Here is a 24,759-nt window from a genome sequence, read left to right on the forward strand (position 1 = left end):
CATTTATCATGCATACAACATAATATTACAATCAGCTCAATTATTTGCTTCTTCATTTGATAGACCAAATTCAGTATCATTGCAGTCCATATTGTCCGCCATTTGATAATATTAAAATACCTTTGCTTTGTTCTTAAAAATTATCTTAACGCCATTAGGGGAAGTTGTCCTTAAGTTTATTTTTAAGCTCTTTTTAATTTATAACTTTAATTTTGGCGGCAAAAGCGCATAAGAGTACCTGTTGTCCTCAGTTAAAAGTCAATACAATAAGGAAAAGTGAAAAAACACATAGTTTCTATAGAAATGCACTGGGACGAAGATGGTTTACATTCGGTAAATTCTGTTGAGATTTGATCTTAACTTCAATAAATAAATATACTCTAAAATAAACTTAATAGAGGGATATATTAAAAGTTCTATCAGAAAGGTCCGAGGAATTGTGATACCGGTATGTTTGATGACCCTAGTAATGGAAACGACCAATAAAATGTTATTTTTAGTTTGAAAAAATCTGATGCTGTTCATTGAAATTGAAGGTTTTTTTTTCCTTTCTCTGGTTTCAGGCCCATATTTTTTAAGCTGTATTTAAGTTCGATCCTCTTCTGGGAGAACAATTCGTCAGTCAAAATAAAATCAAGTTAAAAGATTGAAAAATTTTCATTTGAGAGCAAATTTGTGGAAAAAATAATGCAATTTATTCGTAACTCCCTAACCATAAACATATTACAATAAATAGTAAATATCATTCTTCGTATTTTATCTTTAAGGCAGGAAAGAATTCAGCGAATCAGTTGGCTTAAATGTGTATATGTTATCAGCGCTAACCTATTTTTAATAAGACATACATTGTAACTTATGTTTGAATTACATTCGAACTTTACTTTACCCCATATTTTTAAATGTACCTGTAAGCTATGTCGATCTCATATTGAAGCAAATAATTACAGATTGAATAAAACGCGAAGCTACACATTATAGATTACAAATAACCGAAAATGTCTTCCGCAAAACAATCAAAACAAAATAAAACAAAACACTTGCTTAGTTATGAACAAAAAATTAATCCTTTTTGATCACGTTTTGATGAAGATTATTGAAAAAGAATCAAATATTTTTCGCAAATCAGCTATTAAACATAGTTTACTAAGAATCCCCTTGGCCTGATATCTAAAACATGGCATTTAAAAAAAATATATATACATGTATATATATATATATATGTGTGTATATATATATATATATATATATATATATATATATATATATATATATATATATATACACACACGCAATGAACGCTGACCTAATAATTTGACGTCGAAACATCTTCGTTATTCAAACATTCCAATGTGACTGGCAAACATATCTTTAAAGTGTTGACCAGCAATTTGATAATGACCAAGGATTGTATGGAACTAAACCAAAGCATATTTTGCCAATGTGTTTGCCGTGTAAATATCTGTACCAGTTTGCAACTTTGCAGATTAACCTGGGTGATGTGGTGGATATATATTCTAATGTCAACAAAAGTACAACTTTCTTAAAGGTGTAGAGTAATTTGAGACAACCCCATTTGAACAAATTTTGAATTTCGCTTCTTGTAGGTTCAGAGTTCAGAATTCTGCAAAGGAATCAGGTCACAAATCAATAGATTCAATGTTTGGTTTTCACTTCAATAAGGTGATTATGTATTGTGTGCTTTACCGGTTGACAAATAAACAATATCGTTTACTTTGAATATTCATAGCTTTAAAACAGAGCGTTTTTGTTGTTACTTGTAGAAAATTGGTATTTTCCTATTTGAATTGGTTTTTTAAAATACATTTCTAATAGAATTGGTCTTTTTTTCTAATACATTTAATTTTGTTCTAAAATGATCAATAACACACCTGTTTTTACAACACATATATAATATTCATATTTATAGAAAATGCAGCAACTTTCTTGTACTCGCCAATGAATAAGGAAACTGTAATCTTGTAAATGCGTCTTTATTTGGAGGGCGAAAAACACACTATTGATGATGGATAATTTTACAATAGAAGCCGATATCATAGAGTATAGACGTCTGACGATTTCCTACAAAAAATAAAGAAAAATGTTGTAAATAAGATACATAAAAAACACACAACAATTCATCCTAGCAAATACATGTAAATTCTGGTAAACTGTATTATATATACCAATACAACCTTATTCCATTAGTCAAAGTACGAAAGATAATACATGAATGTAAACCCAAGATACCCTTTAAGTTTGGAAACTGGCAAATGTAAACCAAAGAGGCATAACTCTACATAAATAATGTTGCAAATAGAGTTACCGCTCGTGAAATACCAATTATGAACCTAACACGTCCGGGAAAGTTGCTCACATGCCACATAGTTATAAATAGTCACATATATATGTAGCTTCATCGTTTTATCATTAATAATGGCTTTCATTATTTATATACAGATGCATAAATACAAACTTTATTCCTATTGTAAGTCATTCAAGCATCCTGGGTGTCTGATAGTCCAACATTTTAACGCTGCCTTTACGTTTACATGTGTGTGTATTTGTGTAACTAAGCAACATATTGTCAAACTCCTGATGATTACGGGCCGCCGGAAGACGTTCCGTTATTACCGTCTTCCGTGGAAGACGGTATAAAGAGTTGAAATAATTTACAGTCCCCGGGTTGTGCACTTCCTTTCCTTTGTGATTGGTAGAAAATACATGATGTGAAAATTTACATTTATTTCATTGGTTGAAATACTGTTCGGCGCAAGGGAGATCATTTTCTGATGATCTCTTTCATGTGCGACTTAACAAAGAACTATATATGATAAGAGTTAAATTTGGCCCCCATAATTCGCCATTTTTTAAGTGTTTTGGATACAATTAAATGTTAACTAATTTTTTAGAAGAGTTTATATAAAATATATTTTTCATCTATTTATTTGATTTATTTGCACTCACTTGCAGTATATTACGTCAGAAGTAACGCCATTTCTTTAATTCAATCAAAATCAGCCAAAAATTGACATTTTTCTTATCTATTTACGAATGGGAAATATAGAGCGCATGCTTGAACAAGGAAAATTTTTTTGTCACTGTAAACAGATAGCCATGCTATGACCTTGAATTGCTAGTATTACATAATGGTCACTATGATATTTATGTGTACCTAGATGCTGCGCACTGAATGGTGTTAATGATAATTGACAGAATGAACTCTGTGACTCTTGTAGCAATGCGTAGTATTCCTAAATGATGTTATGAAACCAGGTCATAATACGGGCAGAATAATATCCAAATTGAGAGTTTAACAACATGTGACCTATTTGGCGATTCTGTGTCTGCAGTATTCTATATTGAGTCATGTATTGTGTATTCTATATATTAACCTTTGTAACCTTTTATGCCGTGTATGAATGAACGTATTGTGAGTAAGTGATGCCTCATACTAGACTCTTTGATTGGCAGTTTTGACGGTTTTGTTACTTTATTTAGAAATAAAATATTAATCTTAATTTTGAACACTAAATGTTCACTCATGATCGTCGTATATGGGCCGAACTAGTCAAAACTGTCCATCATAAGTAAAACCTTATATATACCCATATGAGATGAGATTGTGCAGACTCCTGATTTGGGCTGCTTTAGATTGTTGTAATCTTAACTATACGATCACGCTTAATAAAACCGCTTGAGAAAGAAATACTGGACTTGTCATCCATAAGCTTGAGCTGACCCTCAATAGGATCCTGTAAGACAGAAGGCTTACATCACTTATTAGTCTTGGCTATATACATCTCTGATTAAAATATTTTATTTGTTCAAGAATGCGCTCTATGTTTTCGGAAGGAAAAACTGCTTGAAAACAAGCTGTTTTACGCTAAAAATGCAAAAATGGCGGGAAAAGGTTGTCTTTACAATGTCATATTTCTAAATTGTGGGCACTTGAACCAAAATGAATATTATGTAAACAAATCACATATATATCTTATATATTTTAGACCCTTATCATATAAAGTCCTTTCGTAGATTTTAAATCTTAAAAAGTGAGAAAACGAAAAAGCAATACAAATTGCTATGAATGAAATTCAGCCTTTGGTTTTCAGGTCCAACTAGTTGAAAGTAACATTCTATAATATCTATTGAAATTATTTGTTTTTCTTTTAGCATTGTTTACTCAAATATTTATACAAAATAAAAAAAATTGATGCGGTATGCCTTATATCGGTAAAGTTTTTTGCACCTTAGATAGATAAATGCAGTGGTATAAATTTGATTTTATAAAAATAATACGAGTCTACGACCCTACCTAAGATCTCTTTTACCCTAAAGTCGATCTTAACTTAGAAGCTCGGATACGCAGTTCTCAATTTTAGACACGCAGGCTTAAACGACACATGACATAAAATGTTCCACTCGCCATGCTATGTAGAGGAAGGTGACATTTATATAAAAAGAATTAAACTGTCTTTGATAACTAATTGCTGCTTAGGGTTTGTTCTAAAGACGGTAAGCTCTTTTAAAAAAGCTAAACTTGTTTGATACACATTTAAATATTGTTACTGCGTTTCTGCGGGATAGTTCTTTTTTTAATAGAATTAATACTATGCTTTTTTTATGAATTAAAAGTAAATTTGCATGTAGAAATATGTTTATGCCTTTTAGAAAATATCACATATTTTTTGTTTCACTCGTAAATGAAAAGGAGGGCATACTTAGTAGATTGTCGTATTTGGCGCTTTTTATCGAGACTATAATCTTTTCGGAAAATTTCGGAGTTCTTCATTCTTTTCAAAACAATACATTAGGATCGGTATGCGGGACATACTAAAGACCCGAAATCATAAGGACCTGAATGTCATTAAATTTTATATAAATGATATATTTGAATTTCTATGTGCCGTGTTAAATAAAATGACTTTGCGTGTGTATTTATTATATTTCCATGTAAAATGTGGTAGAAAATATCATGACATTATATCAATTATTTACGCAAGAATATGACAGAAATGAAAATTTGAATTGACTGGAAAATTTGAACTAATCAATTTTTATTTTATTATGAGGTCCCTTGAAATCATATATTAAACTAATGCATTAAGTTTTTATTCAATACAATGCAACAACAAAAAACCCAAAAAGGTTTGAAATACATAATCTCCAAGAGAAAAATGATGAGTTGAACTTTGTATTAGAGTAATGTACTAATCAATGTGTTCTCCATTACTTCATACTATGGCAATGATCATACAATTTCCGTTAGATAGAAATGCTTACAGTAACGAAATCGACTCTTTATGATAATAGTAAAATGTTAAACTTCAAAACAAGTTGCTGGAATTATATTAAAATTTACCATAAAAATTAGTACAACCAACTCTTATTTTCTTCTTTGTGGTGTGTTTTTATGTAAACAACCAATGATTCATACAACAATTATATTTTTTTGCGGCCCATTTGACGCTTGCGTCAATATGATTTCTTGTTGATAATGAAACTAGTTGAGTTTATTTCGGTGTTGTGAGAGAGAGAGAGAAAGAGGAGAGAGAGAGAGAGAGAGGAGAGAGAGAGAGAGAGAGAGAGGAGAGAGAGAGAGAGGAGAGAGAGAGAGAGAGAGAGAGAGAGAGAGAGAGAGAGAGAGAGAGAGAGTTAAAAATCAGTTTGTATTTCTCTTGGCAAAATATTCGGAGGAAATGTTATTTGTTACCTATCTCATCAGATAACACAAAAAGGGCACATGATACGCTATATCTAGCTCCAAACAGGTCTTCCCTCAAACCACGTGTTTTCCGTTTATATGTAAACAGACTGCACACTCCCCAGGAAGCTGCTGCATGTGCCTTGAAAGAAGTAGTCCCTATAAAAATGATCATCATCTAACAAAGTACATGAATTTGAAATATCCTTTTCAGTGGTACAAAATTTTTAAAACTGAATAAAGGAAAATGTAAAATGCAGTCAAGGAAAGGGAAAATTTTCCAACTTGATAGGTTCGAAAGGTTGACATGTATGCGTATATATTATCATTCTCTCACCAGAGGTCGTGCTACACAGGCTTCGCTTACACCTCTGTCAACGCCGGAAAAATAGTTTGTCACATGATCAAAACAAGCATGGCGAGAACATGGCGTTGTTGATTCGCTTCTTCTGTACAATCAGCTTGAAGGGAAGTCATCGACGGGCGATGACTTTGAGGACACTTTTAAAAACATCACATGAGATGACAGTGCTGCTGATTTATGTAAAATCATCGCTGAATCGGTAGCGTACAGAAACTGATTTTTTAAACATCTGTCAAACTAGATCATGTGATCATATTTTAATGTTTACCTCCGCAAAATAGTTCTCCAAGTAACGTTGAAATAAAAATAAATAACGACATAAAAGATTTATATTTAATTATTCATAATCATATTCATAGACAAAAGGAATAATTACATAGATTTTAATTACATTTTGCCCACCGTATAAGTTTGTACAAGAATCTTGTACATCGGGCGTTGACAGAGATGTAAGTGAAGCCTGTGTAGCACAACCTCTGGTGAGAGAATGATATATTATATCAGACAAGCGAACTTGAATGCCAGACTATAAATGAAATAATGCATTTACAACATCTATATTATATTTAGAATTAGCTTTAAAGAAGCAATAAATAATTTCTCTTTGGACAAACGAAAAAACAAACCAAATTGCATCATGGGATGTTTAGAAAAGGGAACTGTTTGGTTTCGTCCCCCAAATGATTAGGGTTATTCAACCCGCATACTATGCACCAATTGTAAACAAAGCAAACTTCAGAAATATTAGCTAACAAAACATGCAAGGTTTATATGAAATTTGTCTGAACATTACGACATTTGTTTATAGCGATGTCAAAGTCGTAATACAACGGTTTTTAGACGGGGTCACGTGACCCCGTCTATCGGTTTACTGTCAGCCGAATTCTCAAACCGGAAGGCACGCGTAGAACACATGAATTGAGTCTACGCCTAAGAAAATAGTGCAGAAAGTTTTCATGCATTTCAGTAAATATGTATCATAAATACACGCATTTAATCTTTTAAGAGAAAGAGTGACGTTTCTTTTATGTAGAACGATTTTACGAGGCGCCCGAACACTATGATAACCATCATTTACATGTACTGTACATTCAACTAAAATCTTTTTCGTAGTAACAGCTGCATTCTTTGTATAACGGAACGTACCTGATGCCGAGATGGCAAGGGGACGGAAAAGTCGAACTGACCACCCCCCCCCCCCATATTTTTCTAATCTATAAACCTTCCGCCTGCATTTTTTTGCAACGTCATTGATAACAAAGCCAGCGCTTTAACCTACTTAGCTATCCACAATTTTCACTTTTCGCTTAATTGACCAATCGATAAACAGGGCGTGTCAATATCAGTTTCTTGTCTGTGTCAGTCCCTGTAGATTTCGACCAATCGATAAATGGGGCGTGTAGATTTCAGTGTTGCTGATAAATATGATAGGTTTAAAATACAAATTCAATATTTTTAGAGAATGTACAATAGAAAATAAAAATAAAAACTTTGATTTTCAGAAATGAAATTTATTGGGAAGTTCATCTCCTCTATAGGTCAATTCTTTTGTTATTCGCGATAGATCCTTTTACATCTCGTTTTTAAATTATGAAGTTATTTGTGTTTTTCCCCCAAAAAGTTATATTTTTAGAAATATGACTCTTTGAAATAAAACACGGAAATGGCAGTTTTCAAGAAAAACCCTGCTTCCTATTGTTTACTTAAAAAAAATATTTTGTTTCAAAGAGACAGTTTTTAACAACAATGAGGATTCTTTGAAAAATCATGAAATTTGCCATTTTTTGTGTAACCATTTTAAAAAAATATTTCATGAGCTTATTAAAGTTAGATTGGACTTTCTTGTTTAATTCTATATTGCATTGTATATAACGTTGCAATAAAGAAAAAGATTTGTATCAAATTATGTAACTTTAATTTTTCCATTTTATTGTCCTTAAAAACTGCTATATAATGAACATTAGTTCCGGAAAATAATTTATGAAATTAGACAAACAATATTCTGAGCAGATTGAGTTATATTCAGGAATGTATTCATTGGTATTGCTTATTCGAAAAGATAAACATTGTTTTAAGACGCTTTCTTACTACTAGGGTAGCACAGTTAATTAAAATTACATTAAATAAATTTTATTCAAGAAAGGTGAAGTTTTACAGATTAAAACGTGGAAAACAAGCAAATAAAATATGCGGCACTAATATTATTCCGTAGGTAAACGAATCTTCTGCTAAAATTCAAGTGTTTTCCATTTGCTATATACAGCTGATATAATGCAAATACTTTGTAGTGCTCTTTTTAAAATTTGGCGGAAGATTTGATGCTTCGATCAAAATTATCTTGTAGAAATACATATGTGTCCGTGCATTTTTAAATACATGTACATTTTATGAATGTAGTAGTACACCGTCATTGTCCGGAGATTTATGTTGTTTCTTTAGGTAAACAGTCTCTTTTCACCTAGAAGATTATTCAAATCTTCCTTCTTTTATAAAACTTTCATAATTTATATACGTACATGTAATATCTATGATGAATATTTATACTTGAACTTGGAGTTGTTAGTTATAAAATTGCCTCTCTTTAGATGTATTTTTTACACTATTGTTACATTATTTGTGACGTTATGAGATTGAGGTTTATTTATTCATTTATTTTTTATGACAAGACGTTTTTTTCCTTCATCGATTCATTTCGTTCTCAATCTAATAGGGTGTCATTTGATTTATATTTTGTTTAATATATCCAATTTGTTAATAAGTCCTGTTTTTATTGTTTACATTAATTTGCGTATATTCACTATTATCAATCAACATACAAATTTCATCCCAAGTATAGTACAAGATATTCTGTATTCAGATTTATTGACATGTAAATGCTCATTCTGAAGTCAGATATACAGGGTGCCTCCCGAAGGTAAATGTGCGATAAACAAAACACCTTTAACACCAAGTTAAACAATACATTTGTATTGTTTGGGTTTAACATTCAAACAAATATTATTTGTATAAAATGCTCTCTTTTTTGTTACCCTTGATCGAAAAATGGATTATACTTTTCTGCAACTAAAAGTAGAAATAAATACGTTTTGCACGCGCGTCGTAATGTGGCATACGAAAGTTATGTTATATGATATAAATGAAATTGATGACCCAATAACATGTACAACCAGAATTATATATACGATTATAAACTAGGTTTGAATAGTCTACGCGTTTTTTTTAGTTTACCTATGCTGAAGGCTAATTAAAGTGAGCTTCACATAAGGTAGCTTACTATACCTTGATATTGATTCTCAAACCAACAGAAAACGACTTAGTTATAAAAGATAACTTTATTAATAAGAAATACATACCAAAAAAGCAAAAAATAAGCAAATTTAGGTGAAAATAGGATTTTCTAAAGTTTAGTTCAGTAAATATATACAAAACCTTCGGGTGGATTTGAACTCGTGATCTTGGTTCATACGCCCGATACTTCAACCACTGAGCTAATCGATCAAAACAACCAATTTCACAAAACGCTTAAATCGCCACCTTAAGTTTGTGACGCAGTGTCCTAAAAAGTATGTGCATTGATGTGGTGAGCTACCTTAATGATTGGCATTTGAACGGTATTGGATATCATAGATTTATTAATGTCATGTATCTAAGGAAGATTTGTTGAATTCTGACTTTATGTTTTCGGTACTCTTTTTTATTTGAAATGTATATAATTTATATAATTTTGTCTAATCAAAATGGCACCGCTTCTAGTGTTTATCTTTTTACACCGGAGAAATCTTCAGTCATAATAATATGGTTCCTAAAAGACTTAAACGTAATAATCACGTGTCATATGGTAGATAAGAATGCGTTGACCCTCAATAATGTATAGAACCACAATGGTTAAAATTTGGCTTGTATGTTTTTTGATTTTAGGTTTTGCCTACCAGTCTTTGGCTACACTTGAGACGTTGCAAGATGAAGTTACCTTGTTGAAAGGTGCATTTCAGCGACAAATAGACGAATTAACCAAACAGGTTTATGCTCTGCGCGAAGAGGTTGATGGTTTGGAAAAAGAAAATTTTAAAAAGGACCAAGGTAAAACTCTCTTATTCGCCTTACTGTAACAATGAAGCAATCGTCAAATTTCTTAAATGTTTATACGAACAATGAAATAACAGTAATCTGTTGATGTGTTCTTTTTAGAAATTGCTGGCTTTCAGGCGATGTTTGATAACATTTTCCAGGCTCATAGTAAACCACAAAGCGAAAACAAAGGTATGTACACGTATTTCTAAAAAAAAAAAAGTCTTTTGAATAGTACTAACAGATCAATTATTGGATTCGGTGCTCTATTATATTTACACAAATAACATGTGCATCGTAAAACAGAAAACAATTAACAAGACGATAAAGTCATTTCCACAGGGCAGGGAGATTTATTCATTATCATATCACGGTGACCCTAACACTACATGTAGTAAGTTCAAGATCTTTGCGACTTTTATCGACTGATATATGTAAAGTTTGATTATGCTATCTGTATCTGAAATATTATCAGGCAGAATAAAACGTTACGATTCCACCCAAAACTTGCCCAAGCTCTCCTAATGATTAATTTATCATATAATTACATTTCCAAAAGGTAAAGAAAATAAAACTATCTTTGTTTAATTAATTCTATATTATTTACCATCATTAAAAAGAACTCTTTAAAAAGCGCTTGAATACGGCCGTTATAAATTGTGTACTACATGTATGTCATCTATTTCAGAGATCATTATATATATGGTTTCGGAAAACCACGGTGTGGTGATCCGGGAAATCAGATCACATTTTGTAAGATAAACAGTATTAAGAGAGGAGATTGATGATTAGTATGTACCATTCTAATTATGCCAGTGCCAAGGTGGCATTTTTGAACCCGCTTAAGAAGCAGTTTCGTAAAAATCCACAAAAACTATATGATAGACCATTGTCTACAGAGTGTAAAACCACTCATATCATGTTTTTTGTGTGACTTACCTTGCAGGTGAGATGATTACCTTTAAAAATTAATATCCCAAATGAAAAAAAATAGTCTGTAGGAGAAATAAATATTTCTACAGGAAATATTGAAAATCCCACAGATTTTAAAAAAATTCTATATGAAATATGTTTCCTGTAGGAGAAAAGTATTTCCTGCAGGAATTTCATTCCCAAAAATAGTTTTCCTATAGGAAATTAAGATTTCTGATCGGATTTTAAAATCGCTTGGGTGTTTCATTCAAATCCTAGAAAAAATCCTGTAGGAAAAACTATTTTCCTGTTGAAATCTATTTTTCAAAAGTAAAAATCTCTACTGACACATACCAATAACTTAGATATAAACTCTTCAAACAAAAACTTTCATATGGCATGTTTAAATTTTTCGATACATAAGCGGGTGCAAAAATGCCACCTTGGCACTGGCATAATTATCCGGCACGGTGTTTCATATTTACTGGCTATTCGGACGATAGCAAAATTGCCCCCCCCCCCCAAGACAGTAACTATTTCACGAGGCAAAGCCGAGGGAACTAGTTGCTGTCGAGGGGTACAATGAACTTGCTATCGTCTGAATAGTCAGGAAGTAGGTATTTTATTATATTGAAGAAAAATTCTGCGATGCAGACTTCCTTGATGATAAACAAATTAGAATTATCGGACTTTGAATTAATGTTGCGATCGGATTATGTTAGAGGTGTTCCGAGTTTTAAAAAAAAGGGGGGGGGGTGCGTGGGATGAATAGTTTCGAAGACTATTTACATTTGTACATACATGTATGTACTATGGGCAGATAGCACGAATCCAATTTCACGGTTAGATAAAATAGCATGTTTATTCGTTGATATTTTACATATAAAATATTCACAGAGGTATAATAAATGATAATGTTAAATATTTTCAGAAATACTTTTTCTAAGATGATATAGTACTGTGGACCAAAAGCTGGTTTATAGAGCATCAAGAACAAATATCAAAAGAGCGTTCCTTTTCTGAACAAAAAATTTAAAGGGTTTTTTTTTTTACTTCAGACAACAGTATTCCTGTAAATATATACCCATCGTTCACCATAGAAACACATGAGCTCGCATAATGAGAGGAATACATCTCCTTATATTTTCATCTAGCGAGTATGATTGAATTTCCCTTATAAACTTATAATTAACGAACCCCGATCCTCAGCAATGATCGATAACTCTAAATTATCCGGAATTTTTTTTTTATCCGTACCATAAATCTTCCCTTCGTATAGACAAACTTAATTAATCTTGAAGTGTTAATATTACACTATGCCAATTAACGGACTGCTTGTCCTAATGGCTCCACGGAGACCTACTACCTAGAGGTAAAGGAGTTCGAACCACCGTTGCGCTGATACAACCATTTTTTTTAATTTGATCTCAACTTGCATACGTTATTCATTCAATTATATTCATCGTAGCCAAATTTGCAATAACTTCGTAAAATGCATGGATACCATCAAAAAATTCTTTTTATTTTATTCCATTTATAAAGTTTGATGGATGAATAATATTTTAGGATGAAAAGATATTTTGAGGCAGAGGATCGGAGAAACTTAATTTTAGCTCTATAGAAACAGCCAGACTGGAATCTACGCACCCGTTTATCAATTGGTCAAAATCTACAAGCGGCTTAAGAAAAATCACGGACTGCACGAAATAATCATGGTTATGTCAGACTCAAATTCCCATAAGAGACGATTTGGCTGCTTCTTTTAGCTAACGCACTGATGTACGTTATCGGTTATTTAGTTAATTTTAATTTACTTTTTACAATCAATTCATTAATTTGTTAAAAGAAAGATGTAAATATAAACAATAAAATGCCTTCTTTGATGATTCATGCGGGTTATGAAGGTAGTGATCATTGCAGAAAAAATTAACATAACCCATTTACATCCACAAAGTATGATAGCATGTTTCCCTCTATTTCTTATGAAAATTAATTCAGTTCATAAATGTATAGAAACTGATAGGACTGAAATCTAAGTTTTGGATGAGTCTGCCCCCCTTTCAAAAACGGTGCTATGGTGCCTGTTTGTCATTCATTTTAGGTCCAATTCCGGGGGGGGGGGGGGGTGTCTCGCTTATACATGTAAATAGACAACTGACACTTAAATTTTGGTTGACTTACAAAATGCCTTAAGAAGCGTTGTAAACAGTGAAAAAGGAACTGTTAATTTAGACCAAAATCGTGACCATGTCCCTTTTGTAGATTTTGACAAGTATTGAGCTATATAATGCGATAAGTTTACAAGTATGAGAGCCTATTTGAAAAAGCTGATATTGTTTTATACACAGCACAGTCTATCAAATATATTTCGTCGACTACATCGTGGTTTACCTCCCTTTGTTACGTTAGTCGCAGCTTTAAGGTGGAATAACACACCTGGGAAAAGTTACTCAAATTAACAGTAAAATAAATTGTTTGATTATGAAAGATATAAGGAAAAAAATTCAGTTTGAGGATAAAACATGAATATTATCTAAAAAATTCAATTCAGTAAGTAACAACAAAAGCCCCAGCTTAATTCGAACTCGGGATGTACGGATCAGAGGCCAGACACTTTATCCACTCGGCTATTTACATTGTATTAAACCAGATATTGTGGTCGATAAACTCTGTTTAATTAAACGAAATGCCGTTTCGATGACCTCTTCGCAAGCCAAGGGTTTTCGGTCCGCTTTGCTCCCCATAAACCCTTGGCGGATTTCATTGCGAAAACTCGGTGATGTGGTGGCGCTATCTAGCGAGCAACTTGAGTTGCGCCCCTTGCATATTTACAATTTTAATTCGGGGTTATATACACAACATGGCATTAATACAGCTTGAAAAGATGTTGACTATACCGAATATCGGAACATAATTAACGATGTTATTAAATACGAATTAAGTTATAACCTAGGGAAAGCACGGGATGTTTTATTCATAGTGTTTTGTAAGGACCTGCAAGCTTTTATCTGAAAGCTTTCATGCCATAAAACCAGGTATCGTTGTCGTGAATATTGCGGAACAAAGAAATTAAATATAACGCAGCTCATTGAACCTTTAAAAGCAATAACCATAAGCAGGAACGTATATATACTAACGGGATAGGCAACTTCTACATGTACATTCGCCATGTTTACTTCCCATGCTATTACGCGAGCCTTGACAATTTTGTAGAACTATGTTAAATCCCAGTAAAATATATAGGTTTTTAAAGCGATCTGGTTAGACCATCGTTGGGGAGGCACTGTAATCGAGAACTTGTGTCTCAACTTGTTAAAAGCATCGAATGTTTTACCAAAGATCACACATGTGTTTTCGTTTAAAGTTTATATTTACAAGCTCTGCGATTGGATCAGCTACTCGCAGCTGCAACCAATCATAAAACGGAGCTTGTCACCGAGTTTTCGTAATGAAATCCGCCAAGGGTTTATGGGGAGCAAAGTGGACCGAAAACCCTTGGTTAGCGAAGATGTTTCGATGAAAGGTCAGCCATTTTGTGTTGATGTGCTAATTTCACCCGGCTTAAAGATCCCCAACACCCCGTGACTTCTACTTTTTATAGCGATTTTAACACATTATGAAAAAGTTTATTTCGCCAAAATATTGTGTCTATCTATGTAGCGTAATGTGTGTAGTTTCGATTTAACAGGTCTCGAGTTCCAATACTGTCGGGACTTTTAATTTCATGAATAGTGGTAAAATTAACAAAAGTTGATGTTGTTTCAAAAAAATTTAATATTTTGGGGTCATTTCCAAGTAGAACACATGCTAGAAATCCATATTTTTAGTAATTTAAGAGAGAGAGAGAGAGAGAGAGAGAGAGAGAGAGAGAGAGAGAGAGAGAGAATATGAATTTCCTTTGGTTTTTAGCTCACCTGAGCTGAAAGCTCAAGTGAGCTTTTCTGATCACCCTTTGTCCGTCGTCTGTCCGTCCGTCCGTCCGTCTGTAAACTTTTTACATTTTGAACTTCTTCTCTAAAACTGCTTATCCAATTTCAACCAAATTTGGCACAAAGCATCCTTATGGGAGGGCGAATATAAATTGCAGAAATAAAAGTCCGATCTGTATTCCAAGCGGAGAAAACCTTGAAACTGTAGAAAAAGGGGGGTGCATTTTTAAAAATCTTCTTCTCAAGAACTACCGAGTCCAATTCAACGTAGTTTAGCATAAATCATCCTTATGGGAAGGAAAATATAAATTGCAAAAATTAAGGTGTAATTCTGTTTCAAATCTGAGTTATTACGAAAATAATAATAAAGGAAAGGCGTGTTTCAATCAGTTGAATAGCTTCGGGTTCGGCATCCGGTAAAATGGGTAGGCAAGACTTGGCCGGGGCAAAACAAAAGAGTGGCAGTTATTTATCTGACAATCTCATTAAAATTTCAGAATATTTGATGGACCAGTATAATTGTATTTGCTGTAAATATTGCTGCAAAATAATGCGTATTTGGAATTGACGATTGCCGATCTACCCCGGCTTTTATTTTGAAACGGCCCATGTTTGCATACCCATTTTACCAAGACTCGTATTCCATACTTCTAAAACGAGGTTCTTTGTTTAAAGCAGCCATGACATTATACGAAAAAGGGTCGATCTGACTATGATGAATTTGCTTGTTGTGCAACAGTTCGTGTATGAAGGGAAATTTTTGAAACATGCAAAATATATTGGTGCCGATTTTGTGAAGTAAATTGAGGCTAAATATTTCAATGCGTTGACAGTTTTCACACATGACGTTGGTGTAAGCTTGTTCTGATTTTCGTTTCGTTTTCATTATTTATGCTTTGTAACCTGGGAACTATCGTCTGTATTTCGTGATTTTTTCGTATCAAATCAAACAGAGACTTCGGTAAATCAAACAGTTAACTGTTTGCCTGCGCAAATTAAGCAAAATCTGATTTATCAAAAATGTACTGAAATACAATTCATTCTATCGGTAATTCGGCATTATCTTTTGCGTAATGGTAGATTAATGCAATAAGTTTTGTTGAGATGCTGGGCATTTTCTCGAGTTTATTCAGTTTAAATAGAGTTTGATATCGCTGACGGAAATATGTAGGTATATACATGTACATATATGATTCATTTCGAAAAAATAAATTGCGTTCTTAATTTGTTATAGTGCATGTTTCTTGTGTTTAATTGTTTACAATTTCTATTTACTAACCATATTTGAGTGTTAAGCTTCGAATTATAAGCAAGATACAGAGATTTGCTCACAATTCTATGTTTGTACACAGATCTTAAAAACTAAAGATTAAAAAAGTTTTAAAAAATTGTCAATATTTATTAAGAAAATTTTCAAAGTCTGTTCTTCCAGAAACCAACTTTAACAACTTATTGTATTGTAAACTTAACCTTTTTTCGTCATATTTACTCCTACTGTACATGTGATCCTTGACTGTGTTTTTGTACATTTGTATAAACTGATTTTGAACCTCAAATACCAGTGAACTAGTAAGTAGTTGATGAAAAAAATGTACCTATATGCTCTCATATATTTTGATCGCTTTACAAAGTGAGGGGGGGGGGGCAGAACGAAAATATAGGGAATTGGAAGTTAACAACTTAACAGTATACCCCTACCAAATGTTTAGTTTTATATCTTGCGTAGGATTTTCTTATTCTGGTAAAAAATAGTAATTCTTGAAGGTACAATGTCAAAGATTACGTGAATGCAAAAATAGGTGTAAAATTCGAATACTTTACAATATTTATTTTTTGTTATTCTACCGAGGGACCATACGGCCCAATATCTTTTGAACGCCCATTGTTGCTCAGGTGAGCGATGTGGCCCCATGGGCCTCTTGTTTCTTCAATAAAATACTTTGGTGGAAAGAAAAGTGTTTTTCATTGACTATGATGCAAATAATATATTTGAAATAGTTTTTTTCAAAACAGTGTGTTAATACTTCTGCATGAGTACAATTTTAACTCGAAATACATTGTTCATTGAGGTAGAGCATAATGAAAGGGGGAATATTGATATGTATTACAAAAATGATATATTTTGGTTTACAGCAACCATAGACAAGAGAGTTTCAACTTCTCCGGTTGCCTTCTATGCTTGTTTCAACCAGGATGTTAATTATCTAGGACGAAATCAAAACTTAGCATTTGATAGACTAATCACAGACTCACACGGCCGCTACACCCGATCGTCTGGATCCTACAGTATACCCGTCACTGGGTTTTATGTTATAACGTGGGTAACTCCTGTTGTTGGCAATATTCCTTTTGAACTGACAGTGAATGGGATGCAAAGAGGGCGTACCGACCCTTCCAATACCGGTAATGGCGCAAGTCAGAGCACAACTGGAGTAGCGGTCCTGTCATTGTATGAGAACGATGTCGTCTCTATCCGTACCAATCCTGGCGCTAGTCCATCTGGAGTTTTAGTAAACAACCAATGGCAAGATTCTTGTTTCTCGCTATGGAAAATTTAAAATACATTATTGTTTTTTCTCAATAAAGTAAGCATTTGCAGAGAATAGAGATTGAAATTTTAATTTGGACCATTTTGACAATATTTAAGGAATGGGGAATCATTCTCTTGATATTATGAGGTGATAATTTTGGTTGGGGTGTGATCAAATTCAATAAAGCCCGAAGGGCTTCATGATAGATTTGATCAAGCCGCGACCGAAATTGTCATCTCAAAATATTCAAAGAATGACTCTTTACTTATATTTATACATCGTCTCAAGCCACGAGTTTTGTGTCCATTCTATTTCCACATTCTATTTTGTGAAAATAGAATGGAAACAAAACCCGTGGCTTAAGACGATGATATTTATATAATTTTCAGCAATTGTAATTGAATATTTGAAGCTGCTTGTTCCGGTGTTATATTTTCCCCCTAGCCATCTTTCCCCTCGGAAAAATGGCTATATAGCAGTTCTTCCCCCCGGAAAAATGGCTATATAGCAGTTTTTCCCCCACGGAAAGCTGACTATATAGTGGGCTTTCCCCCTTTTTATAGCCAGATTACCCCCACGGAAAACCTACTTTATAGTGGATTTTCCCCCATTTTTACTTTCCGGCCATGTTTATTGCGGACCATTCTGACAATAATTTGCAATAACTGATATGATATTAATTTCTCACAAAAAAGGATAATTGTGGCATTTATTAATACATACAATAAAATACATGGTTTTTCAACCCCAAATATGAACTAATGCATGCGCCTTCATAACATGCATGTGTCATCATCGTTTATTTCACCTGTTCTCACCCCTTTTTGGAACACCTTTTACACGGATTTCGGAATACCTCGAATCTTTTTCATCTAATCGATGCTTATCTACAGTTTTGACTTCGACGTTATGAACACGTGAGAACACATTTTAGTGAAAATACGCCGGTTTGGAAATTTAATTTTCCAATGTATTACCATCAATGTATAAGCTTCTCACAGGGAACTAACTGACCAATCTTGACTTAATTTTGTAGAGGAAGGGAATAAAAAGTGGAAATGTATTACTCCCTTCGGCTAAAAGGCTATCAATTTTAAATAAATACCGTTAGAATTGACGATCTTAAAAAAATTATATATTTCTTCTAAATATCAAACGGGAGACAGGATGGAATGATATGATGAGAAACTGAAATGTTTTAGTTTTACTTTGATTGATGGGGTTCTAAATCATGGTTAAGGGGTATTTTAATTATGTATTAAAAGCATTTGTAAAGTTAGTGTTTACCATTTCGTTTTAAAGTTACGCATAATCATATTTTAAGCACATTTCTACGAAACGCGAGATGTTATGATGTAAACATTTTTAAAAACAATGAAATGTCTTCACAACCAGAACAATGTCGGTATCTTTGCTGGTTACTTTGGAAAATGTGAAATGGAGCATGAATTAACTTTGTTTATATTGTCACTCACTATTTGCTAATTTTTCCACTTTTAAGTTTGCAACGTGATTTATAAATATACAATTTTGAAAACGATGCTATATAAATCAAGATATACGATTCAATTACCTAAAAAATGTATACTATTTGTTTCATATTTTTGCAATAAATATTTATTTGTGTACCATATTATTTCTTCGAACAATTAAACAAGGGTAATTAAAAAACAAAAAAAACAAAAAACCCAAAAAACAACCAACACATATATTGTGATGAGCTGACTTTTTTTTAAAACATAAGCTTGTTCTTCTAATCAACTAACAAGTAAAAAAAGTCGTATATATGTGCTTAGGTTGGTTATTTATTTTTGATTTTCGGTTTCTCCTTTTATGAATAAAAGTTCATTGATTTATTTATCTAATTATTTATTATATCATTAGTCATCTTATGAATTGATTAATGTTTTAAAGAATAATGAATTTTACCCGCGTACCTTTTAAAAAAAATTTGTTCGTAAATTCAAAAAAAAAAAAAGCAGAAGAATTAAACGTAAATTTTCAATCATTTTGATAAAGAAATATATGAGTGATTGTGTATTTTTAAATGATGTTTTTACTTTTAAATGACCGTAAAAATATGTTCATGTGGTCATCTATAGTTTTTGAGATATGGGGCCCTAAAAAATACATATTCTTTATAATTGGATTTCAAACATCGGGCTCGAAAACAACAAAGGCTCCTACACTGCATGGGGGCTTAAATTTTCGGTGTCATCTACTAGTGGTATACCACTATCACTGTGAAAATATGGTTAATCGGTCATCTCTAGAATTTGAGATTCGGGTCCACACTTATAGAACACTATTCAATCATTATAATTGGGTTTCAAACATCGGGCCCTGAAACATCAAGGGCCCCTACCCTGAGGGCTGAAATTTTCAGAGTCATCTTCAAGTGGTAAACCACTGCCACTATAAAAAATATGGTGATATGGTCATATCTAGTTTATGAGACATTGGACCCTAAAGAATATGCACTATAAATGTTATAATAGGATTTTAAAAATCGGGATCTGAAACATCGGAAACAAAATTTCTCTAAAACAGAGGTTTAGCCTAGATGAAATTTTCACAAACAGACAAACAGTCTGATAAATTTATCAAGAAATTCTTAAAACATTCTCGTTTAATACAATTTCAGAACACAGAATTATGCATATAAGTGTATAACTTGTAAAACTTTTTTCAATAAATTACCTAAATTAAGTTCTAGTTGTAATTCCGTTACACACATGTTCAACTTTCAGCATTGTCTATAAAAATAATAAATCGGCAAAAACGAAACTTAACCTGTGCAGATGAATGCCGATATACATGTATGCAACCTGGGAGTGTAGAAACATTGATTTTAATCCTTACTGGATTTCCATAAATATTTTTTATAAAATCTGAACCAAAAACGTGCGGGAGAAACCCTACTATGGGGGAAAAGCTACTATATAGTAGCTTTTCCCCCCGGGGAAATATAGTAGGTTTTCCGGGAGGGAAAGCTACTATGGGGGAAAAACTGCTATACAACACCGGTTTTACATCAAATTTTGTGAGCGCTTTTAAACGATGGTTATGCTAGGTATGTGAATATTAAAACAAATTGCAGTAGTTTTGCCGGCCAATAAACCCACATCTTCGCTAGCCAAGGGTTTTCGGTCCACTTTGCTCCCCATAAACCCTTGGCGGATTTGATTACGAAAACTCGGTGATGTGGTGGCGCTATCTAGCGAGCAATTTGAGTTGCGCCCCTTGCATATTTACATTTTAATCGAATTAAACAACAGGTAATATACACACTACGCCATTAATACAACTTGAAAACATGTTGACAACGGAATATCGGAACATAATTAACGATGCTATTAAATACGAATTAAGTTATAACCTAGGGAAAGCACGGAATGTTTTATTCATAGTGTTTTGTAAGGACCTGTACCAGGAGTGAAAAAGTCGCCGATTTATATGAAAGCTTTCATGCCATAAAATCAGGTATCGTTGTCGTGAATATTGCGGACCAAAGAAATTAAATAAAACAGAGCTCACTGAACCTTTAAAAGCAATAACCATAAGCAGGGACGTATATACTAACGGGATGGGCAACTTCTACATTCGCCATGTTTGCTTCCCATGCTATCACGCGAGCCTTGACAGGTTTTTAGAACTATGGTCAATCCAAGTAAAATATATAGGTTTTTAAAACGATCTGGTTAGATCATCGTTGGGGAGGCACTGTACTCGAGAACTTGTGTCTCAATTTGTTAAAAGCACCGAATGTTTTACCAAAGATCACACATGTGTTTTCTTTTAAAGTTTATATTTACAAGCACTGCGATTGGATCAGCTACTCGCAGCTGCAGCCAATCATAAAACAGATCTTGTCACCGAGTTTTCGTAATGAAATCCGCCAAGGGTTTATGGGGAGCAAAGTGGACCGAAAACCCTTGGCTAGCGAAGATGATAAACCCATGATTTAAAGAAAAATATAATGAACAAAATACAAACGACATAAAGAGGTACCGCGTTATTTCGCTTCATATCAAATACAAATTGTATTACGACTTAGACATCGCTTTATATGAAGGTTACAATAAATTTGGCAGTTCAAGATAAACCTGACTACATTTTGTTTACTAATATTTCTAAAGTTTGTTTTGTTTGCAACCGATGCATAACATGCGGGTTGAATAAACCCAATCGTTCGGGGGGCGAAACCAAACGGTTCCCTGTTTTGAACATTCACATTACATGAAGTAGTTTGGTTTTTTTTTCTTTAAACCCATAAAGAAATTATTTTATTTACTTTGAACATTTCTAACTTTGAAAGGAGACCGATTTTGTTGGTGTTAATAGGCGAAAGTCTATAATTGATTTGTGTGGAAAATTATAACGGGCCGCCAGATGGCGGTCCGTTATTTTATATACATTGAAATATTTTAACTGCGTTTCTGCAGGATAATTTCTTTTTTTATAGAATTAATATTATGCTTATTTTTATGAATTATAAGTAAATTTGCACGTCTTTTAAAAAATATTACATATTTCTTTGTTTTACTCGTAAATGTAAAGTATGTCATAGACTGTCATGTTCGGCGCGTTTAGTCTATTCGGAAAAAATCAAATTTTATATAAATGATATATTTGAATTTCAATGTGCTGCGTCAAATAAAATGACTTTGTGTGTGTATTTATTATATTTCTTTGTGAGATGTGGTAGAAAAATATTATGAAATGACATCCATATCAATTATTTACGCAAACATATGAAAGAACTGAAAATTAGAATTACCTGAAAATTTGAACTAACCTGATTTATTTTTATTTTTTTTAGAATCACACGCAATTAAATAACAATGATTGTCTTCATAAACTGAAGTGTACATAAGATTTTAAATTCCATTTAGGAAAAAAATTATTCGGCTTATTTGTTACCTTAAAAATCGTGCAGATTCTACCGGATGAGCATGATCTTACATGTACCTTAGAAATACATTGTAATTCATTTCTTTTTTATTATGTGGTCCCTTGAAATCATATAAACTAATGCATTAAGTTTCAATACGATGCAACAAAATAATCAAAATTGTATGAAATACATAATCTCCAAGAGAATAATGATGAGGTGAACGTTGTAAAATGTATAAGAATAATGTACAAATCATTGTGTTCTCCATTACTTCATACATATGAACAATGGCCATGATCATAAAATGACCGTTACAAATGCTTACAGTAACGAACTCGATTCTCAATAATAATAGTAAAATATTAAACTTCAAAATGTATTAAATTTACCATAAAAATTAGAACCAACCCGTCATTTTCTTCTTTGTGGTGTTTTTTATGTAAATAACCAATGATGATTCATACAACAATTATATTTTTTGCGGCCTATTTGACGCTTGCGTCAATATGATTTCTTGTTTGATACTGTAAGAGCGACAAAATCGGACCATGCAGCTTTGAATATACATAAGCAGACCCAACTTTGCCCCAATTATACGTCATTTGAATTTATTGGACTGTATAAAACAAAATCGATACGTAGTTTTATAACATGCAAAGACACTGAAAAATTCATACAACAATTGAACTGACTAGTAGTTATTCGGAACTGACCAGAGTTAAAAAGAGTGTTAATGAATTATTTAATCATTGACAAATTAAACAAGCATTCTGAGAGTATTGCATAAGCAAAACACGTCCCCTACCGGTTTGTAGAAATTTGTGAAAACAATGCACTGTTATGCAGAATATCATTTCTTATCGTCTCAACAAACCAACCCGATAACGAACCCGATTGTAATAATAATACATAAAACCCTGTCGATTAAATTTACAACACAATGCTTGACACTATTTTACAGAACTTATTTGTTTGTTAGAAACAGTAAAAGGAATGGTCCAAGAAATGCACGATATTATTTCTGACAACATACTTTCCTCGTTTTTTTGATACACACCGAGCCCGATAACGAACCCGAACATTAAAAAATTGGAATATAAAAAATTAATTTTCTCAAAAATATGTCAACCAGACGCTACAAAAATGTAAACTTGATCTGTAGTTTGACATTTTGAAGCTGTTCAGCAAATTTCATATTATTCCCCAAACGCATAAAGAAAAAAAGTGTGGAAAACTGAAGTGGGACAGACAGACAGACGGACAGACAGACAGACAGACAGACGGACGGACGGACGGACGGACTGACAGACAGACAGACGGACGGACTAACGGCCGCAGAGGAAAGCAATAGTCCCATCCGGTCAAAACCGGTAGGGGACTAATAACGCGCGGATATATTAATATTGAAAGTAATCTGTATGAAATATTTGTGTATCGTCGCTTTGAATCCATTATATACGCTCTTTGTAAGGGATATGAATACATGTATTAGGTACAGCAATAAAATATGTTATGTTCACTTTCGTGGCTAAAAATTTAGTGCCGAGAAAACTCCTTTTTATTAACAAAAAGATATGATATAACGATTATTTTTCTAAGTACATATCATATTGGTTATGTACGTTTAAACGTTTTATTTTAATCTTATAATAATAGATCTATTCAAAAGGCATATAATGACTTTAACTTGTGCTCATACACCGTGATCAGGTTAGACGTGTTATTGGAAATTGAACGTCAGATTTCAAATGCAAACATAAGGGGAAATATACACTGAGTGTAATTATTTCTTTGGTTACGGAATTGCCAGTTCATCAAAATCACGTTCCGGGAATCTTCACGGCGGAATTCTTTCATACAACGCAGATCTTTGACTCAAACATTCATTTAACATAATTAAGGATATACCACTCCCACATCAGTAACTCTATGATGACAGAAACGAAACTTATCTCGAGCAAAAGAAACAACACCTATCATTTTTAAGCCTTGTGGACGACCATCGGTGAATCTTAATAATTCTTTTGAATAAATAAAATAAAGAAATTGAGATTTTTCATTCAATTTATGTACAATGTGATAATCTCCCCTCTCGATAAAGATGCATATCTTGAATCTAAAAAACATTGATACATAAATGTATACAAGAATAAAAAATCTAGAAATTAGAGGTACATACATTGTATCATCAAAATAAGGAAAACATACCATCAGAAAGAGTCTCGTCGTCATAACTTCAACGTTAACCAAGTCAAGTTTTCGAAAACTCCCCAGATTTCATTTATGACTATCTTCCTTTTGGTCACTCTGTAGATCACTTTTGTATTGAGAATATATTTCCAGTATCAATTTTTTGG

At 32.9% G+C, this 24,759-nt stretch overlaps 1 protein-coding gene and 1 long non-coding RNA gene across 2 annotated transcripts; one reads left to right on the top strand and one right to left on the bottom strand.

Annotated features, from left to right (window-relative positions):
- Positions 1–1,976: 1,976 nt before the first annotated feature.
- LOC128188488 (uncharacterized) lies at positions 1,977–24,759 on the bottom strand. The gene is made up of 3 exons (XR_008244160.1): positions 24,611–24,759; positions 5,711–5,860; positions 1,977–2,079 (listed from the first exon to the last, which is right to left on the bottom strand). It is a non-coding gene; the product is annotated as an uncharacterized LOC128188488 (long non-coding RNA).
- LOC128188482 (uncharacterized) lies at positions 9,915–17,577 on the top strand. Its single transcript, XM_052859567.1, has 3 exons — positions 9,915–10,145; positions 10,254–10,325; positions 17,108–17,577. Exons 1-3 carry the CDS (start codon positions 9,932–9,934, stop codon positions 17,530–17,532), a joined length of 711 nt encoding a protein of 236 aa, XP_052715527.1. The 5' UTR covers positions 9,915–9,931; the 3' UTR covers positions 17,533–17,577.

Source organism: Crassostrea angulata, chromosome 6 (assembly GCF_025612915.1).
Source record: "Crassostrea angulata isolate pt1a10 chromosome 6, ASM2561291v2, whole genome shotgun sequence".
Lineage (NCBI taxonomy): Eukaryota > Metazoa > Mollusca > Bivalvia > Ostreida > Ostreidae > Magallana > Magallana angulata.

Coding starts and splice junctions, on each gene's coding strand:
- LOC128188482 (XM_052859567.1), top strand. CDS start 9,932: ATGTATAGAACCACAATGGTTAAAATTTGGCTTGTATGTTTTTTGATT. Junction 10,146..10,253: donor AAATTTTAAAAAGGACCAAG/GTAAAACTCTCT, acceptor TGTTCTTTTTAG/AAATTGCTGGCTTTCAGGCG. Junction 10,326..17,107: donor ACCACAAAGCGAAAACAAAG/GTATGTACACGT, acceptor TTTGGTTTACAG/CAACCATAGACAAGAGAGTT.